Source organism: Neoarius graeffei, chromosome 17 (assembly GCF_027579695.1).
Source record: "Neoarius graeffei isolate fNeoGra1 chromosome 17, fNeoGra1.pri, whole genome shotgun sequence".
NCBI classification, from domain to species: domain Eukaryota; kingdom Metazoa; phylum Chordata; class Actinopteri; order Siluriformes; family Ariidae; genus Neoarius; species Neoarius graeffei.
This window is the reverse complement of record NC_083585.1, coordinates 10,218,441-10,237,040: the sequence shown is the minus strand read 5'-3', so window position 1 is coordinate 10,237,040 and position 18,600 is coordinate 10,218,441. Positions and strand designations below refer to the sequence as shown.

The 18,600-nt window shown below is 41.7% G+C and overlaps 1 protein-coding gene across 9 annotated transcripts in view; it reads right to left on the bottom strand.

Moving 5' to 3' along the window:
- synrg (synergin, gamma) overlaps nt 1–18,600 on the bottom strand; it is a 112,760-nt gene that overhangs the window by 35,182 nt on the left and 58,978 nt on the right. For all 9 annotated transcript variants that reach the window (XR_009656845.1, XR_009656846.1, XM_060943699.1 and 6 more), the window contains exon 14: nt 14,811–14,873. Coding sequence is in view for 7 of the 9 variants with exons in the window: in XM_060943699.1 (XP_060799682.1) it covers nt 14,811–14,873 (63 nt within the window). In the remaining 2 variants the exon portion in view is untranslated. The remainder of the gene's footprint in view (nt 1–14,810; nt 14,874–18,600) is intronic.

Here is an 18,600-nt window from a genome sequence, read left to right as displayed (position 1 = left end):
TGTTAGCTTATCAATGAACACACTCGTCACTCGACAAGTTTCACGTCTTTACGACGGATACTTAAATGTGTGTTAGGTATTATTGTTGCAGTCTAAGCAGTCATTGTAGCAGCTAGATGAGCGCGAACCGAAAGGGTCTGTGCCATAAACTTATTTCTGTACGGCGTTGCTAATGTGTCGTTACTGTTATTTCTCCCTCTGCTCGCCCTGTAAATGCCCTACGTCGCTGGATAGCAAAGGTGTTTTCTGCATCTTGCTCCTTTTTCTTGTATGTTCTCCATTTGTCGCCTTCCTCACATTCAAACCAATTCGAGCCGAAGTCCACTACATGTCCAAAATGGTGGTCGCGTTTACGAAGGTCACGTGACTGAAAAGGGTCTATAGGACTGTGGAAAAAAAAAAAAAAAAAGAGGCCAACACCACTATTAACTTACTGGAGCTCTCAGAGTTTCTCCCATTGGATTCTGTTCTAGTTAAGACAGGGACACATATACCTGCATGAACGTATGTAAGTTTATGTGGAAATAGAAATCACATGTAGGCTGACTCGAAGCCACAAGTGCTTTAACAGATCTGAACAATAACGCATCCAATAATGAGGCCCATATTTATCACAACCACTGATGCACTGATATAAAAATCACTGTTCCTATTGTTACATGCAAAGATTTAGCCAATCTGTATAAATTCATTCCAACTGCAGATTCCCAATAAACTGTTTATGGAGTACTGTGCAAAAGTCTTAGGCACCCTGTTTTTTTTTTTTCCATACAAACTTCGCTATAGATTTCTATTTTATGACTTCTACATTAAAGTCAAAACATCACAAAAACATTTTAGAGTCCAAATGTTCGTTGGTTTGTATCTCATCTCATCTGAGCAGCATATTCCATAAGCGAGCACTTTTCAGATTAAAAAAGAAAACATAATGAAGGCTGCTGGGTTTTGGCGCAAAATGAAGGAGTGTGACAAAGTGTCCGGAAGAACTGCGGCTGGTTCTATAAAATGCTCAATAAAACCTACAGCTCATTTCCGCATAAAACTGCACTCACTGGACCTGAGACAGATTATTATTATTATTTTAAAAGCAAAGGGTCGTCTCACACCAAATATTGACTTTGTTTCATTTATTATGGCTTACTGATTACTGTTTATAGTATTTTTTTTTAACGTTGAAAATTTTCATTTCATTATTTTTAAACCATTTTTTGGTCTACAGCATTTCTTTACATGTGCCTAAGACTTTTGCACAGAACTGTACATCTCCTAAACTGGAGAGTCTGTAGACAGTCAGTGTTTGTTACTTCAGTAATCTAACTGAAGTTCTACAGCATGGAGCAGAGTTTAGTGGCAACTTCACCAGGACAAAGTGGAGTGTGTCAGTGTGTTCAATTTTTAACTGCATCTTGAATCAATTTCACACCATTTATTTTATTTTATGATTGCTACACAGGACATTCACAAGAAGAACCACAGTAAAGTTGCGCAGCGCTTCCTATATGTTCAAAAATAACATATGCACACATTATGCACCGAGTAAACAGATATCCAATACCTTTACTCATGAAACCAAATTTAAAGCTCATTATTTGGGAATAACTGCACAAGAAATGTACATTATCATTCTTACATTTTTTTCCTCTCTCTTTTTAAGCAGTGTATACATTCTGCATGAATGTCTGATAAAACAGCTCGACCACAGTTATAAATAATGTCTTACACCTGCCTCACAATGTTACTTTGGTGCCCATCCTACTGCTAATCCAACTCCATAACTGTTTTAAACAGAATAAAATGAGTAACATTTGGAACCATTTCATGTGCTGATTCAAATAGTGATTCAAACAATTAGACACAGGTTTACATGGTAATTACTCATCTATTAAATGGATTATTACAAAGATATTTACCAACCTTGTTCAATCAGATAAAAATTCTCTCATACTGGTTGCGATCAGTTTACTCTATTCTGATCCATATGTTTGTCACTGTTCAGCAGGGCTCGACATTAAGCACTGCCCGATTGCCCAGGGCAAGTGAAACATGCATTCGGGCAAGTGGGATGTGTCCCCGACATGCCCGACCGGGCAAGTTGGAATGAGCATATATTACAAACTAGCACCACAAAAATTAGGCTTTTTGATTTTTATTTCAGTTCCTAAAAGCGTCCCTCACTACATAACCGCTATAATTTCTTGGCTGTTTTCTTAGTCTCAGTTTCATTTACTGCTTTGCAAGTTATTTTATATACCCCCGCTGGTGTAGTATGGTACACGTACTGTTTATAAGCTCCTTGTGCATGACATCACGCATCACGTGATAATTACAGCTGGGGTCAGACAGACACCGTCTTTCATGCGAGCAGCTTAATCCGTCTTCACTATGGTTCATTTTTGCTTCTTCAAACAGAGAAATCGATTAAATAAAAGGCATTACCGTCTCCCTGCTATCAAGAAAAATGTTAACAAATAGAAGCAAATGCTTCAAGAACAACAGGGAAATGAGTGGTTAAAGAATACGAGGAGGAGATGAGCTCAGCTTGAAAACTCCAGAGAAATTCACGATTGTATTTAAAATGTATTTTACAAAAACAGAAAGTTGGAAGTGAGGATGGAAGAGTTTGCTTAAGAATCTTTTATTTTTTTTCTGCTCGCATTCGAGTCAGCGCCTTCATGAAAGTGTTTGATTTTCTTACAGGTGAAGCCGCTTCCTTATTCGACACAGAAAACCCAGACTGGTTTCAAACAACTCGAGCATAAAAAAACTCAACAAGGAGCGACATGCGCGATAAATCCTGAAAGAACAGAACAGATTAAGAGCACAGAGAGCTGGAGCTTTGTTTCTGTTATGAGATGAACACAGTCCTGTGCAAAATATTTATAGACCCCTTCGCAGTAAACGTCATTCATACGCAAGAGGAAATTGCGCGCACAGCCTGGACTCAAAACAGACTCAGCGACGGTCAGACTGACTTTTGGCGACGGTAGAGACAAGAAGAAATATTTGGAAGAAATGCCTAGTTGTTGTGTTGTCGGGTGTCAGAATCGTAGCACTGATGGGGTTAAAATGTACAGAATTCCAGCAGGATCTCACCCATTCAAAAAAAAAAAAAAAAAAAAAAATCACCGACGTCTATGGCTACAAGCCATCAAACGTGTAGACTGGGATGAAAGCACTATCAAAAATGCGCGGGTTTGCAGCGCCCACTTCTTCACAGGTAAGATCAGGCTATTTATTAAATCTTTCTTTTTTATTCTTTCTAGTCTTCGTTTATTGATGTAGCAAAATACTTTGGTAACGTTTGTCTGATTAGCTGGTCATGGTTACACAATGTAATGAATATTGTTAGCATGTTAACTTAGCTTTGCATGCAATTTTGTTTGTAGGAGATTACTTACCCTGCCATACATGTGCAATTGGCTGTCAAAACGTAGCCTTCCAGCTTGTTGTATACCACCCAGGCTTCATACATAGCAACCTTCTGACCTTGACGCTGACTTGGTAAGATTTTTGACTTCAGAGCACAGAAGTTTTCATCAATTTCAGTGTAAAACACGTTCTGTACATACCCACACAATCATATGCGTCTAAAGACTTGTAGGCACGAAGTTTTTCGTGGGTGTACACTGAAGTCTTGTCAATAAGGTACGAGTATACAGTGGGGCAAAAAAAAGAAGTATTTAGTCAGTCACCAATTGTGCAAGTTCTCCCACTTAAAAAGACGAGAGGCCTGTAATTTTCATCCTAGGTATACCTCAACTATGAGAGACAGAATGAGAAAAAAAAAATCCAGAAAATCACATTGTCTGATTTTTAAAGAATTTATTTGCAAATTATGGTGGAAAATAAGTATTTGGTCAATAACAAAAGTTCATCTCAATACTTTGTTATATACCCTTTGTTGGCAATGACAGAGGTCAGACGTTTTCTGTAAGTCTTTACGAGGTTTTCACACACTGTTGCTGGTATTTTGGCCCATTCCTCCATGCAGATCTCCTCTAGAGCAGTGATGTTTTGGGGCTGTCGCTGGGCAACGCGGACTTTCAACTCCCTCCAAAGATTTTCTATGGGGTTGAGATCTGGAGACTGGCTAGGCCACTCCAGGACCTTGAAATGCTTCTTACGAAGCCACTCCTTCATTGCCCGGGCGGTGTGTTTGGGATCATTGTCATGCTAAAAGACCCAGCCACGTTTCATCTTCAATGCCCTTGCTGATGGAAGGAGGTTTTCACTCAAAATCTCACGATACATGGCCCCATTCATTCTTTCCTTTACACGGATCAGTCGTCCTGGTCCCTTTGCAGAAAAACAGCCCCAAAGCATGATGTTTCCACCCCCATGCTTCACAGTAGGTATGGTGTTCTTTGGATGCAACTCAGCATTCTTTCTCCTCCAAACACAAGTTGAGTTTTTACCAAAAAGTTCTATTTTGGTTTCATCTGACCATATGACATTCTCCCAATCCTCTTCTGGATCATCCAAATGCTCTCTAGCAAACTTCAGACGGGCCTGGACATGTACTGGCTTAAGCAGGGGGGCACGTCTGGCATTGCAGGATTTGAGTCCCTGGCAGCGTAGTGTGTTACTGATGGTAGCCTTTGTTACTTGGTCCCAGCTCTCTGCAGGTCATTCACTAGGTCCCCCCGTGTGGTTCTGGGATTTTTGCTCACCATTCTTGTGATCATTTTGACCCCACGGGGTGAGATCTTGCGTGGAGCCCCAGATCGAGGGAGATCATCAGTGGTCTTGTATGTCTTCCATTTTCTAATAATTGCTCCCACAGTTGATTTCTTCACACCAAGTTGCTTACCTATTGCAGATTCAGTCTTCCCAGCCTGGTGCAGGTCTACAATTTTGTTTCTGGTGTCCTTTGACAGCTCTTTGGTCTTGGCCATAGTGGAGTTTGGAGTGTGACTGTTTGAGGTTGTGGACAGGTGTCTTTTATACTGATAAGTTCAAACAGGTGCCATTAATACAGGTAACGAGTGGAGGACAGAGGAGCCTCTTAAAGAAGTTGTTACAGGTCTGTGAGAGCCAGAAATCTTGCTTGTTTGTAGGTGACCAAATACTTATTTTACAGAGGAATTTACCAATTCATTAAAAATCCTACAATGTGATTTCCTGGATTCTTTCCCCCCCATTCTGTCTCTCATAGTTTAAGTATACCTATGATGAAAATTACAGGCCTCGCTCATCTTTTTAAGTGGGAGAACTTGCATAATTGGTGGCTGACTAAATACTTTTTTGCCCCACTGTATATCTGGTCATTGTATACCAGGGAACTTACTAATAGAGGTCTGCGCGGGTCGGATTTTTCAGTCTCGCTCCCGCATTGTGCAGTCCCACTCCCGCCCGCAAAGAATTATGATTTTCAGTCTCGCTCCCGCCCGCGCCCACAAAGAATTATGATTTTCAGTCCCGCTCCCGCCTGCGCCTGCCATATTTTGTCCCGCTCCCGCCTGCAAATCCCGCATGATGCAGACGTTCGCGTTATTTCTCAGGAAAGTTCTTGTCTTGACACAGCGTGATGGTGCCCCGCCCCCTACTTTGAGTGGATTTGAGCATAAATATCTACAGCTCACGTTCGTTATTATTTACCTTGTTTCTGAATTCAGCATGTAGTGTCTCTAATAATAATAATTAGTGCTGTCAAGCGATTAAAATATTTAATCGCAAATCGCACATTTTTGTCACATGAGAAACCATTGTAATTCTCTGATCAGCATAAAAAAGTGAATGGGCTTGCTTTGTATCAATGTGTGTTTTTTTTTATTGCAAAGCAGAGCAAGCAAGAGAACCATGAGTGAAGTGATTTACTGCTTGAGTTAGTCTACAACTCTAATCAGAGAGACAGATTACACAGTGACGGTAGGCTTGACTCAATGCTATAGACCCCTTTCACATGACGTCACCACGCTGCGAGATTTTGTTAGGCGCCATATTGGAAGACCAAGTACATGCACTCACAATATAAAACAAAGTACGAGCGAGAGTAAAGTGACACGATGGATGATAATTCTGGTTATGTGAGTACATTACCAGTTGCAGAAAGGGCACGGTATGTGGAAAAACTGGCTGTGATTGATGGGTTTGACCCATATGATAAGACTCGGGGCAAGGGAGAATGGAAACATAAGGAGGACCGGACACCAATTCTGCCATCTGTTTGCTACCCAGACATTGTAAACTATTTGTTGTTTACACCCAGTGCCTACACTCGGTGTTCGAACTATGCCGATATTTTCGGGGGACCCCTTTTTTTCCCTTGGGGGTGTGTGTGCTTGCGCTTGTCTTGGAGCGCGGATCTCCAAACACATGAGAAGCCTATCTTACGCACATATCACGCGGACTCCACACCTCCACACACGCATCGCGTCAAGTCATAACTCATCAGGGGAAATCATGTCCACATTGGCATGTTCAAAAAACAACCTCGCGTCAACAATGATACCACATGCAAGGAAAAAAAAAAAAAAAAAAAAACAGTCAGGCTACTCAACAACCAACCTGGCAACAGCGAGCAAGCCCCAAACCATCCTAAATTATTATTATTATTAAATTGTAGAAGTCTGGGAGGCTTGCTCCTCATACAGTTATCAACTTGGGGCCACTTTAGCATGTTTTACATCTGAATTTCTTGCGTTTGCTTACCTCAAAGTGTCCGCAGATCATGCACAGACTTATCCATTATATCCACAGCTTTTTGCCAAGTCTCACACAGGTTTCTTTCAAGTCTACTGTTGGGCCAATAAATCATAAATAAAACAGCTCAGATGTGTTTAAGTCATTTGCCACTCCACTTTATTCTCGTGGGTTCACATACCGCTGCCGTTATTATCCCCTTATCACGAGTTTGTTGGTCTTCCAAAATGGCGCAGGGTCTGTTTACTTCCGGTTTCAGGTGACGTCAGTGAAAGGGGTCTATCCCAGAAATCCTTCCTGTAATATGCAAATTTGGCCGCCTCTGATTGGACAGCCAAATTTGCATATTACAGGAAGGATTTCTGGGATAGCATTGAGTCAAGCCTACCGTCACTGTGTAACCTGTTTAAAACACGTTTTTAGTTAGCGGGACTGCAGCTCATCACCGCTCCCGCCCGCGCCACATATGTGCACTCCCGCCCGCGTCCGCATATGTGCACTCCCGGTCCCGCCCGCGCCCGCAATGAGCTTTCAAAATTTGTCCCGCGCTGCACTGCTTTGCTGCGGGTCCTGCGAGTCCCGCGGGACACCCGCGGGAGTGCAGGGCTCTACTTACTAACATCGTCCGCCCACTCTTTAATTAAATACGGATCCGGTAGGCGATGTCCACTTGTTAGAGTTAACTTATTTATGTAGCATTCTCGATCTTGTAATGACAATTGTTTTGCATAATCTGACAGCTCATAATGCCGGTCTATGGCAGCGCCATTGTTTCTGAGTCCAGGCTGCGCGCGCATCCTAGCAACGGTCGGTTTGTTTACAAACATGCAAAGGGGTCTATCTCTCTCTTTTTTTTTTTTTTAATCATCCACATCCAAGTTTATTTAACTCCCCCCCCCCAAAAAAAAGCCTGCACTGTGTCATGAGACCGCTGCGCTGATTCAGTTACAGGTTGCTAGGTCTGTATAAAACACCCACAACCTACACACTAAACAATTTTAAACTCAAACATTATCCTGTCTGTCATTAGGCAGCGCAGTTTTTTTTTTTAACCTAGAGGTGTATGATTATTTATATATAGGGCTCGAAATTCGCGGTGGTCCGGTCACCTGAGGCGACTTAATTTGTCATTTGGCGGGTAATTCCTGTCACTAGCCAGCCTGGCTGGCTAGTTGAAAATAAATATATATGAAGCGAAGATTCAGACACACCGTCAACTAAAGCCGCCACGTATTAAGCGCGTGCCATGTCTGTGTTAATCAATGTGTTTATCGGCAGGATGGAAAATACCGAAGAATTCCGAATCATATTGTGTACGAGTCAGGCTGTCGGTTTTTTCACTACTGGGCATGCATATAACGCATCTCGTTGAATATCACGGTAATCACGTGTAGTATTGGACCAGGTGGGTGGAGCACAGAAGCACAGCAGGCCAGAACTGAGTTCTCAATGAACTATTTATTGCTAGCTTTTCAGCCTTTTATCACTTCCCAGCCACACGCGCACGTTCTGGTTGGGGAGAGAGAGAGAGAGAGAGAGCTCCCTTTCTCTGCTCTCCTCTCCTTTTAAAGGGTGCGGTCACTGGGGAAGACACACAAACAGGTTAATCCCCATCAGGTGCAATGATTCCACCACTTACCTTCCCTGACTCCGCCCTCCATTCACAGACCAACGCTTGGCCACGCCCCCGCTGCCTCATCACGTTATCAAATTCAATAGATGTGGCCACATTATCGCCTGTTTAAACACGTGTTTCTGTTGTTGTTTACATCTACATCTGCCAAAGTTACGTTGTGATGTGGAATTTTCTGAAAGGTGTACAGAAACCGCCAGAGACGGGGACAAAGCGACCTCGGTCTGAAGAGGAGAAACAAAGGACTTATAAGCAAACGTGGGAGCAGGGTAGGCCTCGGCTGCGATACGATTTTTATGGAATAATTAATTTTTTTCAAGTTGATTCCTAGTCAATATGAAGCTCCTAATGCTTTCTCTCTCATAAATGGTTAAATACAGAAAGCATGCTGGACATATTTTGGGTGCTATAGTCATGATAGTAAGTATATTTGTTTTCAATACTCATACACCAAGTTGCCAAGTTTTCCAATATATTATTTGTTGATATTATATTATGGTGCTCCGTGTTGTTCTTATTTATGTATTAAACAACAGTATCAAAATACTCGGGTCTTGAAATAAATGCACATTAGTCATGAACAATGGTAACTACTCTCTTTTGCGTTATTTTTGACAAAAGTAAAATTCATACATGAACAAATTTTGGCGAATTGATTTTCTGTTTGGCGAGAATTTCTAGGCCTGATTTATTTATTTTTTTTATATATATATATATACACACACACAAACATACACATACATACATACACATATATACATACATATATATATATATATACACATACATATATATATATATATATATATATATATATATACACATATATATATATATATATATATATACACATATATATATATATATATATATATACACATATATATATATATATATATATACACATATATATATATATATATATATATATATATATATATATATATATATATATATATATATATATATAAAAAAATCTCCTTCTCACCCCCGGCGGGGGGGTGGTATCCATGTCATCCTCAAGCTCGGGTCCTCTACCAGAGGCCTGGGAGTTTGAGGGTTCTGCGCAGTATCTTCGATGTTCCTAGGACTGCGCTCTTCTGGACTGAGGCTTCAGATGTTGTTCCTGGGATTTGCTGGAGCCACTCTCCCAGTTTGGGGGTTACTGCCCCAAGTGCCCCCACTACCACGGGGACCACGCAACCCTTGACCTTCCACATCCGTTCCAGCTGCTCTTTCAACCCTTGATACTTCTCAAGTTTCTCATGTTCCTTCTTCCTGATGTTGGCGTCAGCTGGGATCGCCACATCTATCACCACCACCCTCTTCTGCTCTTTGTCCACCACCACTATGTCCGGTTGGTTAGCCAGGATCTGTTTGTCAGTCTGGAAGCTGAAGTCCCACAGAATCTTGGCCCTGTTGTTCTCAGCCACCTTCTGTGGTATGGCCCATTGGGATTTGGGTATTTCTATTCCATACTGGTTGCAGATGTTCCTGTATACTATCCCAGCCACTTGGTTGTGTCTCTCCATGTACGCTGATCCAGCTAGCATCTTACACCCTGCTACTATGTGCTGGACAGTTTCAGGGGCTTCTTTGCACAGTCTGCATCTTGGGTCTGATCTACTCTGGTAGATCCTGGCCTCTATGGCTCTTGTGCTTATGGCCTGTTCTTGTGCTGCCATGATTAGTGCCTCTGTGCTGTCTGTCAGTCCTGCATTATCCAGCCACTGGTAGGATTTCTTGATATCAGCCACTTCCTCTATCTGACGGTGGTACATGCCATGTAGGGGTTTGTCTCTCCAGGTTGTCTGTTCCTCCTCCTCCTCTGCACTCTCATCAGGGTTCTGCTGCCTGAGACATTCACTTAGCAGTTCATCCTTTGGGGCCATCTTTCTGATGTATTCTCGGATTTTCGATGTTTCATCCTGGACCGTGGTCTTGACGCTCACTAGCCCTCGGCCTCCCTCTTTCCGCTTAGTGTATAGTCTCAGGGTGCTGGACTTGGGGTGGAACCCTCCATGCATGGTGAGGAGCTTTCTAGTCTTGATATCTGTGGCTTCTATCTCCTCCTTTGGCCAGTTTATGATACCAGCGGGGTATCTGATGACTGGTAGTGCGTACATGTTGATGGCTCGGACCTTGTTTTTACCATTCAGCTGACTTTTCAGGACCTGCCTTACTCTCTGGAGGTATTTGGCTGTGGTTGACTTCCTTGTGGCCTCTTCATGGTTTCCATTAGCCTGTGGGATGCCAAGGTACTTGTAGCTGTCTTGGATATCACCTATGTTGCCCTCTGGTAGGTCAATCCCTTCAGTCCGGATCATCTTGCCTCTCTTTGAGACCATCCGGCCACACTTGTCCAATCCGAATGACATCCCTATGTCATCGCTGTAGATCCGGGTGGTGTGGATCAGCGAGTCTATTTCTCGCTCGTTCCTGGCATACAGCTTGATGTCATCCATGTAGAGCAGGTGGCCGATTGTTGCCCCACTACGGAATCGGTACCCGTAGCCGCTCTTCGTGATGATCTGACTGAGGGGGTTCAGGCCTATGCAGAACAGCAGTGGTGATAGCGCATCTCCTTGGTATATGCCACACTTGATGTTGACTTGGGCAATGGGTTTTGAGTTGGCCTCTAGGGTTGTCTTCCACATTTCCATTGAGTTCTGTATGAAGGTCCTTAGGTTCCTGTTGATCTTATACAGTTCCAGACATTCCAGTATCCATGTGTGTGGCATTGAGTCGTAGGCTTTCTTGTAGTCAATCCAGGCAGTGCACAGGTTGGTCTGTCTCTTCTTACAGTCTCGGGCGACTGTTCTATCGGCCAGTAGCTGGTGCTTGGCTCCTCTGGTGTTACTGCCAATTCCTTTCTGTGCCTCGCTCATGTATTGAGCCACATGCTTACTCATTTTTGCCGCAATGATGCCTGACAGGGCCTTCCATGTTGTGCAGAGACAGGTAATTGGCCGGTAGTTGGATGGGATGGGGGTCCTTCATGATTAGGACTGTCCTGCCTTGGGTTAGCCATTCTGGGTGGGTTCCATCCCTCAGCAGCTGGTTCATCTGTGCTGCTAGGCGTTCATGGAGTGCAGTTAGCTTCTTCAGCCAGTACGTATGGATCATATCGGGGCCTGGTGCTGTCCAGCTCTTCATCTTTGACACTCTTTCTTGGACGTCTGCCATTGAGATGGTTACTGGTTCTTGTTCTGGGAGGTTGCTGTGGTCAGCTCTTAGGTCCACTAACCATTGGGCATCGGTGTTGTGTGATGCCTTTCTTTCCCATATGTCTTTCCAGTATTTTTCCACCTCAGCTCTTGGTGGGTCTGACCGGTTGTTATTCCCCTGCCATTGAGAGTACACCTTGGCTGGTTCAGTGGAGAACAGCTTGTTTATTCTCCTGGCCTCTCCTTCCTTGGTGTATCTCCTCAACCGGGTGGCCAGAGCTGTTAGTCGCTGTTTGGCAGTTTCGAGTGCCTCTGGTATGGAGAGTGAGTTGTACTTTCTGGGCGCCCCTTTATTCACCATGTTCCCTTTCTGTAGTTCAGCTAGCTGGCTAACTTCTCTCCTTGCTGCCTTTATCTTGGCCTCTAATCGTCTCTTCCATGGTGGATACTGTTTGTTATGTCCCAAGCCCACCTTGTGTCCAAGCATCTCCATGATTACTGTTGCTGTACTGTGTATCAGCTTGTTGGTCTCAGTGATGGTTCTTGTGGAGATTGTCTTCAGAGCAGCATTCACATCTACTAGTAGATCTTCTGAAGGTACTTGGCAACTCAGCTTCGGTATTTGTCGGGGGCTCCAGGTTTCCAGTTGGGTCACGATCTTCCTTCTCAGGTCAGCAGCTCTTGTGTTGAGGCTGTTAGCTGTTGGGGCTTGGTACCCAATCTCTGGTTGTGGGGATGATGACATCTCCCCGCTGACCTGTCTTCCTGGCTCCCCCTTGCCGTAGCATCGTTGTTGTATTTCATTAATCTCTAGTTGTGATAGCAGATTTCGATTATGGATGTTGGAACACTGGGCTAATAGCTGTTTCTTTGTTAGCCTTGATTGTGGGTTTCGAAGTATCCAATGGTCCCACATTCTCTGCATGTATCCCCTCTCTCTGGGATTGCTTGTATAGTAGCATTCCAGCAAATCCATATTTTCTGTCCTCGTCCATCGATGTCTTGTTCCAGTAGCCCATTTCTCATCAGTTTGCCCTGGTTCCCTAGCAACTGACGCAGACCTTGTTGACCCGGGCGACGTCTGAGCCGGTATGACTCTATCAGTTATGTTTTCACTCATTCCTGAGGTAGGCTGATATATCATGAGGGGTTTTGCCTAAGGACCCTTACTGGATGATGTTTTGCCCCGACCGGGATTCGAACCCCGATCTCCTGCGTCGTAGTCAGTGAGCATTACCACTGTACTATCCAGCTGATATATAATATATATATATATATATATATATATATATATATATATATATATATATATACATATATATATATATATATATATATATATATATATATATATACACACACACACACACACACATATATATATATATATATATATACACACACACACTCAAACACAGTACTGTTAAAGTCTTGGCACCCTATTCTTTTCTTCATACAAACTTTGTTATAGATTTCTACATCATCAAAGAATGAAGCTACAGTCAGAGTGTTCTACACAAACACACAACTTTACAACAGCTGCATGCGAAATGGAAATAAATTGACTAATTGACAATTTTCTTTTGGATAAAATTGTTAGTCAGTTAGAAGTAAAAAAAAAAAAAGTAACCAATAACCAAACGTAATAATAAACTTAATCATTAACCAAACTTCAACTCAATGTGTGATCTTCATTTTATGTTGCAATTCACAACTATTCTATGGTTTTCCTAAAAAAAAAAAAAAAATAGTTCTCGCAAAATGGGGGGCAAGTGATAATATCAGGGATGAGAGTGGGTGCTGATGAAAAAAGCAGAAAATCTGTAATAAGGGGGGTCTGGGGGGGACACCCCCCGGGAATTTTTTTCAAAATGAGACCTTACACACCCTATTTCCTACAATCTGAGCTGTAGTCAATTAAAACACCTCATGCCTATTTTAATACTTATTGAAATAAAAACACTATTATATAGAACAATATGTATCAAAATCAATGTGTATTGCATTAATTCAAAATAATATCTACATTTTATGGGGACTGGTTATTACTCGTCAACATCACTTGTTTTTCTAAAAAAATGTTGATTAAAATTCATAGTTATTTCCAGTTCCATTAGTAATTCAAATTTTCATATATTCAAATATATTGAATTAAATAAAAACATTCATATCTTATGGAAACTGACCTTTTCCTAATGTCCACATTACTTGTATATGATTTCTTCATAATGTCTAAACTTTCAAGTTTACAGTTATCAACACTGTCAGCTATAATTCAAATGATCACATACGGTATTCAAATGTATTGAATCAAACAAATGCATATGGGGGCTGTCTTTATCTTATTGTCCACGTTTTCTTCAAAAGAAAAATGTCTATTTACACTTTTTACAGTTAAAAGTTATTTACAGTTCCCAGTTATTTTTGAAACAAATTTTCATTTGATCATTTAAACTTCTTCAGCTTCTTGGCCAAAGCCAAAAGCTCATCAGTCCTCTCTTTTTTTCCTTTTTCTTTCATTAGCCAGCACCTCCTGTGTTTTTACATGCTCTAACCTGGCTCACTTCTGCTCTCACACTCCTCTCTTGCTTTCTTTTTGCTTTGCTAAACTTGTTTTTTATTCCAGCATCAATTTCACGTACCTTCGCTTCATCTCGCTTGTCAATAGTATTCAGCATCTTGAGAAAAAACCGCCGATTAGAGGAAAAGTATTTTTGATATGCAGCTCACGAACATGCAAGTTTTGATAAAAGAAAGCGGATGTGGGTGTCTTTGTAAAGACTGTTCTGATTGGATATTATGGTCTCGACATCGATGTTTTGACCAATAACAATGCAGATAACACGAATTTTACATCACATTCAACGAGATTAAACGAGACTAAAGATGGCGACTTACAAATAATGTGTAAACATCGTTAGAATTAATAAAGTTTGAACAGCATGAAGGAACATACCCCAACCCCCCCGCAATTAATTAAAAAAAAAAAAATCTCAACGGATTTGGCGTAACATAAAAAGCTCGTTTTTTACTCAGAAAAAGTGGAAATCTGCCGAAAAGCGGAAAACTTTCATCCCTGTAATATTGGGGGGACAAGTGGAAATTTACCCCCAGGGCAATTGGGTTTAAAAGTTAATGTCGAGCCCTGTTCAGTAAGTCACTATTCGATCAAGGTGTTTACACTGATGTTTTTTTATTCCGATTAAGCCAACAGTTTGATTATCAGGTGGCATGTAAAAGTAGCCAATGTACACTGTACATTACCATTTAAAGGAAAAGTTCAAACACTGATCCAAAACCAAACTTTGTAGAAATATATAATTATGGGCCAAGACTTAATACACTGTGTAAGGCTGGAAAATGCTTACCAACTGGCTTTTTGTCTGATGGCTGCTCCAGCTCTCTGAACACACTGTATTTGTCTCCAAGATCTAAATCAAAGACAAGTAAAACTTCAGTAAATTATAAAAGAGCTGTGTGCATAATATAAATGTATACAACCCCAAATCAGAAAAAGTTGGGACAGCAGGTGGGTAATCGTGATTTGGTACAAAATCAGTATCCAGGAAAGGTGTGATCTTTAAGGAGCAAAGATGGGCCGGGAATCTCCAGTTTGCCAACAAATGCTTGAGAGAATTATTGAAATATTTTAAAACAAATGTTGCTCAAAGAAAGATAAAGGATTTGAATATTTAACCCTCTACAGTGCATATCTTCATTAAACAATTCAAAAAAATCTGGAGGAATTTTGATGTGTAAAGGGCAAGGGCTCAAGCCTAATCTGAACCCGTGACTGCCAAACCCTCAGACGGTGCTGCATCAAGAACCGCCATTCATCTACAGCTGACAGAACCACATGGGCTTGGGATTACTTTGGAAAACCTTTGTCAAACACTACCATATGGAGTTACAGCCACAAACACCAGTTAAATGTTTACTGCCCAAAAAGGAAGCCTTATGTCAACTGTGTCCAGAAGCACCGTCGACTTCTCTGGGCTCGGAGGTGTCTGTGATGGACCATCACACAGTGGAAACGTGTATTGTGGTTAGATGAATCAGTATTCCAGGTCTTTTTTTTTTTTTTACAAAAATAAATAAATAAAAAAAAAATAAAAAAAAAGGATGCCGTGTGCTCCAGACCAAAGAGGAAAAGGACCATCCAGAACAAGTCCAAAAGCCAGGGTGTGTCATGGTATGGGGTTGTGTCAATGTCCTTGGCAAAGGTAACATGCACTGCATTAATGCAGAAAAGTACACAGATTTTGGAGGAACATCTGCTGCCTTCAAGATAACATCTTTTCCAGGGAGATTTCAATATGACAATGCAAAACTACATTCTGCTGACATTACAAAGGCGTGGCTGTGGAAGAAGAGGGCGTGTCCCCTCTGTCCCCAATAGTGAATGTGTGGAGAATTTAGAATTGAACAGTGACCGTGATGACCCTGTACTGTTACACACCTGAAGACCTGTTTACAGGAAGAACGGGCCAAAAGAACACCTGAACATCACTTTGTGCCTTCAGTTGCTAAACGAACGTCTTAAGTGTTGCGAGAACGAATGGCAACATTATAAAGTTGTTTATAATATTATAAAGAGGGATTAATCAATCATCGCAACGTTTTTGAAATGTGTTACAAGAAATCAATTGAAATGTGTTTATTTTGAAATAATAATATTATTATTATTATTATTATTATTAATTCCTGAGGTAAAACAATCTGCTGTTATATTGTTTTGAGTGCAATACAGGTCACATCTTCTTTACAAATAATCATTGTTTTCAGTTTTAATTTCAACATACAGTTCCAGCTTTTTCTGACTTGGGGTTGTAATATATACACAACTTTTTCAACACCACAAAGATTTCTTGAAGAATTCACTGTGACAGGAATAAAGGAACAATGCCAGCAGCGCTTGCCGTGCAGGAAGCGCCTATCCGTTTACATAGTAAACTGCAAATTTTCGATCGCCGTGTACCAACATAAAAAGTATGTTCAGCTTCACAAGAGTTGGGTATAAGAAAAAAACCTGAATTTTCAGAATATGCACTCAGATTTGCATGGTACTGATTACTTTTGACATGGCGATCTTTTTTCTGAATGTTGACGGTGAAACTGCTGGGCGCTGCCATATGGGATTTTGGTCAAAAGCCGATGACGTGCCACCCCTGTGACGTTAGACTCTAGCTCGCTTTTTGTTGGTCGACCCTGGCCGAATTCAATACCAGAGGTCGGGAACAATCATGACCCCTGGTGGGCCTTTTCACGGTAATTTGTGTCAAACGGGAAGCCAGACAGCAGAAGTTCTAGTCATGGTCAATAGATGTGTATCCTTCTAAGGAAAACAATAGAAATATTGGTTCAGGGATGTTCATCATACTGTTTTGAAGAAGTCACATTTAATTAGAAACATGTAATACATAGCGCTTTTGAACGCCACCCTCTGAAAAGTAACGTGTGGAACTGGTGCTGCCACTTTTTGCCTTGTTGTGCCATCACATGCAATAAGGGACGTTTGTATGCCAATTAGGCGAGTTTAGAGAGAACAGATTTAATACTTTAAAAGGAATCTATGGAGATTGTTATTATCCTTAATGATCTTTAGATGGCTTTGAATGATTCGGTACAATGACCAGCAAAGTACGTACAATCAACGGTTCTGATCACGCCACTGCTCAGTTGTTGAAACTGATTTGAGTAGTTTACGCCATCTCACTATGCAAATAATACAATTAAATTTCAAAATAAATAAATAATACTGGAGCAAAAGGTTATTTTTAAACTCTGAGCAACTGATAGATGTTTTGGGCACAAGAATTGCTCCTGAAGGTGCTTTACTTTCTCGAGATGAATGTATACTGCTGGAAGCGGCCAAATAAGGCTGACAGGGAAAAAAAAAAAAATTTAAATAAAAAAAAAAAATTGAGACTTTAAAAACAGCTGTAACTTCTGTTCTATTTAACCTAGGAGGAAAATAAAACCAGTTTTGAATTCAGAACTTCATACTCTTTCTTTTGATATACCACACTCCTTGATCACAACTAGATTTAAAAATGGCCTGTTATTGCTACATAAAGGGGCTGGGCCGGCTCAACCTTCCCAGAACCCAGTTTGTCATTTTTATTTCTATATGGGCCACTGTGTTTTGAAAGCATGTGACCACTGCTCTGTGAGTTCTCTGTGCAACAAAACCTCCACAAATTCTGATAGTGATGCCCTATACCTTTGAAACTCATCTCAAATGACTACTTCATCTACGTGTCATATGGGGAAGCTTTGAACAAAATATGCCTCATCTTTGTGGCCAGTTCTGGTCCATTACAATGGAGTAACCATACGAAAATGGAATAAACTGGTCAAAAGAATTTAATATATAGATATTTTGACAAAATATCTTTCACGTTACAATTTAAGATCTATGGGATAAGAGGTCACTGAATTGTTGCAAATAGATTTTGGAATGAAATGTGTATATTATATTTTTATATATATATATATATATATATATATATATATATATATATATAAAAATAATTTTTTTTTTTTTTTAATTTCCATAAGGTTTTTTTTTTTTTTCCACCAAACCCCTTTTGGGGGGGGGGGGGACCCACACAAGGACCGTGATGTTGCCCGGTATGGCACAGCCGGGGCCCCACCCTGGAGCCAGGCCTGGGGCTCGTATGCGAGCACCTGGTGGCCGGGCCTTTGCCCACGGGGCCCGGCTGGGCTCAGCCCGAAGCGGTGACGTGGGCCCGACCTCCTGTGGGTTCACCACCCACAGAGGTAACTGTAGGGGGCCGGTGCAGTGTGGATTGGGCAGGAGTCAAAGGCAGGGGCCTCAACGACCTGATCCCTGAACACAGCGGCTAGCTGTTGGGACATGGAATGTCACTTCGCTGGGGGTGGGGGGGGGGGGGGGGGGGGGGGGGGGGGGAGCCTGAGCTTGTGCGGGAGGTTGAGAGGTACCGGCTAGAGATAGTCAGGCTCACCCTCCACGCACAGCTTGGGCTCCGGAACCCAGTTCCTCGAGAGGGGCTGGACTCTCCACTTCTCTGGAGTCGCCCATTGTGAGCGGTGGCGGGCTGGTGTGGGCTTGCTTATAGCTCCCCAGCTCAGCCGCCATGTGTTGGAGTTTACCCCAGTGAACGAGAGGGTCGC